The sequence below is a fragment of the Corapipo altera genome, unplaced genomic scaffold (genome assembly GCF_003945725.1).
Source record: "Corapipo altera isolate COAL_440 unplaced genomic scaffold, ASM394572v1 200, whole genome shotgun sequence".
Classification (NCBI taxonomy): domain Eukaryota; kingdom Metazoa; phylum Chordata; class Aves; order Passeriformes; family Pipridae; genus Corapipo; species Corapipo altera.
In genome coordinates this window covers 1,287,021-1,290,623 of record NW_020884992.1, presented here as the reverse complement: position 1 = coordinate 1,290,623, position 3,603 = coordinate 1,287,021, and the positions used below count along the sequence as shown (strand labels likewise).

The 3,603-nt window shown below is 67.3% G+C and overlaps 1 protein-coding gene across 15 annotated transcripts in view; it reads right to left on the bottom strand.

Annotated features, from left to right (window-relative positions):
- GPR179 (G protein-coupled receptor 179) overlaps positions 1 to 3,603 on the bottom strand; it is a 12,744-nt gene that overhangs the window by 3,938 nt on the left and 5,203 nt on the right. For all 15 annotated transcript variants that reach the window (XR_003531469.1, XM_027666462.1, XM_027666459.1 and 12 more), the window contains exons 8-11: positions 2,888 to 3,026; positions 2,597 to 2,702; positions 1,928 to 2,074; positions 1 to 1,631 (exon numbers count right to left, since the gene is read on the bottom strand). The exon at positions 1 to 1,631 is cut by the window's left edge and continues 434 nt beyond it. Coding sequence is in view for 14 of the 15 variants with exons in the window: in XM_027666462.1 (XP_027522263.1) it covers positions 1 to 1,631; positions 1,928 to 2,074; positions 2,597 to 2,702; positions 2,888 to 3,026 (2,023 nt within the window). In the remaining variant the exon portion in view is untranslated. The remainder of the gene's footprint in view (positions 1,632 to 1,927; positions 2,075 to 2,596; positions 2,703 to 2,887; positions 3,027 to 3,603) is intronic.

Genomic DNA, 3,603 nt, shown 5'->3' with positions numbered 1-3,603 from the left:
CCTGGATCCACTGCAGGAGCATCCTTCCCTGGATCCACTGCAGGAGCGTCCTTCCCTGGATCCACCCCAGGAGCCCCGTCCCCTTCCTGAGGTTCCACCTGTGTTTTCCCACTGGGCTGCTCTGCCACTTCGTCCCCACCAGCTGTCCCTGGCACCAGACTGTCCCATTGTCCTTCTGTCCCGCTGTCCCCCCAGCCCGTGGCTTCCCCGGGGGTGGCAGCGTTGTTGTTGTGCTGGCAGGGCACCGTGTACCCATGGCTGGGGGGCTCTGGCCTCTGCCTGCCCCCCTCGGGGCTTTTGCCAGCGGGGTCCGGGCCGGTGCCCCCGAGGGACGTGGCCGAAGCCTCGGCCAGGCTGGACTTCTCCCTCCTGCTGCTCCCCCTCTTCCTGAAGCTCCCCTCGCTCTCCCTCCTCCCTCTGAGGACGCTCTTGCCCCGGGAGCGGTTCAGGGCTTTGATGGCCAGGCCCAGGCTCCGGAAGGTCTTGGCAGGGGGTGGTTTGGGCTCGGGGCCGGTGGTCTCCGTGTCACCGGGGATTCCCGAGTCTGCTGCCTCGGCGGCTTTTTGTTTCCTGCTCAGGATCTCGTCCTGGATCAGCTCCCAGGGACAGACCTGTGCCGAGATGGGGGGTGGGCTCAGCAGCCCGCCCTTCCCCGCGGGGGGGGACGAGCGCCCTGGGTGTCCCTCCGGTGTCCCCTCCGGTGTCTCCCCCGCCTCTCCCGCCGGTGCCGGGGGGTCCCGCGGTGGCTCCGCCGGCTCCAGGGAGTCCCCAGCGGGCACCGAGTGCCTCCCCAGGCTCTCGTAGCGGACGGGGGGCACGGGGGGCGTTTTCCTCACGGCCACCCGCACCTTCCTGGGCGGGTGGGCGCTGTCGATGCTGACGCTCTTGGTGGGCGCGTAGGTGACGTGTTTCTGCGCCTTGGCATCGCCCAGGGGGGACGTGTCCTCCTGGGAGCAGCTCTTGGCGGGGATTTTGGCCTTCCCGGCGTCCCTGGGAAGGGCACGGCCGGGAGGGTGCCTCGAGGCCGGGGCTGAGAGCTGCCTGCTGCTGTGCCACCCCTCCCGGGCGGCTCTGCTGGCCGCCAGCAGGGCCTCCTCCCGCGCCCCGGTGACCACGCTGTGTGACTTCTGCAGGGCGGGCGCCCGGGCCGGGGGTCTCTGCCAGTGCCCCGACAGGTTTTGGGCGCTGGCCGACTTGCACACGAGCGGGGCGGCGTCCAGGGAGTCGCTGTCGGATTGCTCCAAGGTCACGTCCATCTCCTCCCTCCCCGGCGAGGGCTCCTCGGGGGGGAGGATGCCGGGGCTGGGCGACCCTCGCGGGGGCCCCTCGGAGCTGCGGGACTTGCGCAGGGCCGAGGAGCGGCGCCGGGATCCCTCGTCCCGCATCCTCACGCCGGTGCCGCCGGCGTCCAGCGGGCGCCTGGCGGAGGAGCCGCGGCGGCCCGGGATGCTCCCGCGGTCCCCGGCGCTGCTCCGGCGGGACGGGGCCTCGGGCGGTTCGGCCCCGCGGCGCAGGATGGAGCGGGCGAGGCTGCGGCGGGAGCTGCGCTTCTTGGGCAGGTGGGGGTTGTTGGTCGCCATCCGCCACGTCTTGTGCACCTCCAGCTGCCGGTAGAGCTTCTTCAGCTCCTCCTGCGCCGGGCGCGGCAGAGGGAGGGGAGAGAGGAGGGCACGTAAAGTGGGGGATGTAAAAAAAACCCCCCCCCCCCAAACCGCCCAGGCTGCCCCTGCATCCCCAAACCCCCCCCTCCCCGCGCTGCCCGTCCCCTCCAGCCCGGGTCACACAGAGGGTTTGCCCGCCCGGGGAGGGTCACCCTGTGTCCCCTTCTCTCCCCCCACCCTTCGCTTTGCATCAGGAAAAGATTGCGAAAGGCACCTCTTACTCTGCACAACCAGCGTCAAAAGAAGGTCCTGAGTGTGCCACCCACCCGAATGTCATCGGGGTCGAGACTGTGCTCGCTCCAGGCAGACGCGATGCTGCTGTTCAGGCAGGAGCCCGAGCGCCGCATGTCCAGCTCGTCCTCGTACACCTCGGCCGTGATCTCCTCCCGCAGCGGAGAGCCCCTGTGCAGGAACTGGGGGGGGCCAGGAGAGGGCACTCACCGAGGGGTCCCTGAAGCGCCAGGGGACCCCATCCCCAGCTCCCAGAGTCCCTGGGCTGAGCGTTGGAATCGTGGAATCACTAGGGTTGGAAAAGCCCCCTAAAATCGAGGCCAGCCTTTAACCCGTGTCGCCACTAAACCGTGTCCCCAGGTGCCACATCCACGTGTTTTTGAGCACTTCCAGGGATGGTGATTCCGCCACCTTCCCGGGAAGCCCATTCCAAGGCTTTACAACCCTTTGCATTAAGAAATTTCCCTCCAGATCCGAGCCAAATCTCCCCTGGTGCCACTTGAGGCCGTTCCCTCTCTTCCTGTCCCTTGTTCCCTGGGAGCAGACCCCGATCCCCCCCAGTTCCCCACTGCTGTCAGGGGGTTGTAGAGCCAGAAGGTCCCCCCTGAGCCTCCTTTGCTCCAGGCTGAGCCCCCCCAGCTCCCTCAGCTGCTCCTGCTGCTCCAGCCCCTTCCCAGCTCTGTTCCCTTCCTGGGACACGGTACCTTGGGGATAAAGAGCAGGGCCAGGGTCATGGTGACGGTGCCGTGGGTGTGAGCAAAGAAGAGGAGCAGAGTCCAGTCAGGATGCAGGGAGGGGATGATGATGAACCTGGAAGGGGTGAGAAGGGCAACACCAGGTCCCACCAAGGCACCCACAGCCCCCTCCCCACCCCCAGACCCCACAGCTTCCCCCTGCCCGGTGATCCACGGCTCCCCCCTGCTTGGGGACGGTCCCTGAGCATCTCCAGGGATGGGAATCGCTGTTCCCAGCCCCTCCTGGGCCCCGAGTCCTACCTGACCACGTGGAAGGCAGCGGAGATCATGAGCTCGTTGTGGAGGGCGATGCCCATGTACCGGGGCTCGTGGAAGGCGGAGGGCACGGCCCGGGTGGCGTAGCACAGGAAGCTGCCCCACAGCAGGAACAGCATCTCGGCTGTGGGGCAGAGCAGGGAGCGATGCTGAGCACCCAGCCCTGGCACCCTGCATGTTTTTGGGGGGCACCCGCGGGTGCTGCTGCCCGGCAGGACCCCACCACATCCAGCCCCTGGATGCTGTTGGAACGTGCTGGGTCTGGATCACCCCTTGGCATGGCCTTTCCAAAGACCTCCAGGACTCAGAAGCTGCCCCGGGTGATTTACCCAGGGTGATGGGAACCCCTCCTTGGAGCAGATCAAATGGGACAAGGAAACGAAAACCCTGCACGGCACATTTAGGGGATGGGGTCCTGGGGCTGTGGGGACCCCTGGGTGCCCTGGGGGTGGTCTCAATTATGACCATCAATCATGTAGGGCTGTGGGGACCCCCAGGGTGCCCTGGGGGTGGTCTCATTGATGACAATCATGTAGGGCTGTGGGGACCCCGGGGTGCCCTGGGGGTGGTCTCAATTATGACCATCAATCATGTAGGGCTGTGGGGACCCCCGGGGTGCCCTGGGGGTGGTCTCAGTGATGACCATAAATCATGTAGGGCTGTGGGGACCCCCGGGGTGCCCTGGGGGTGGTCTCACCGAT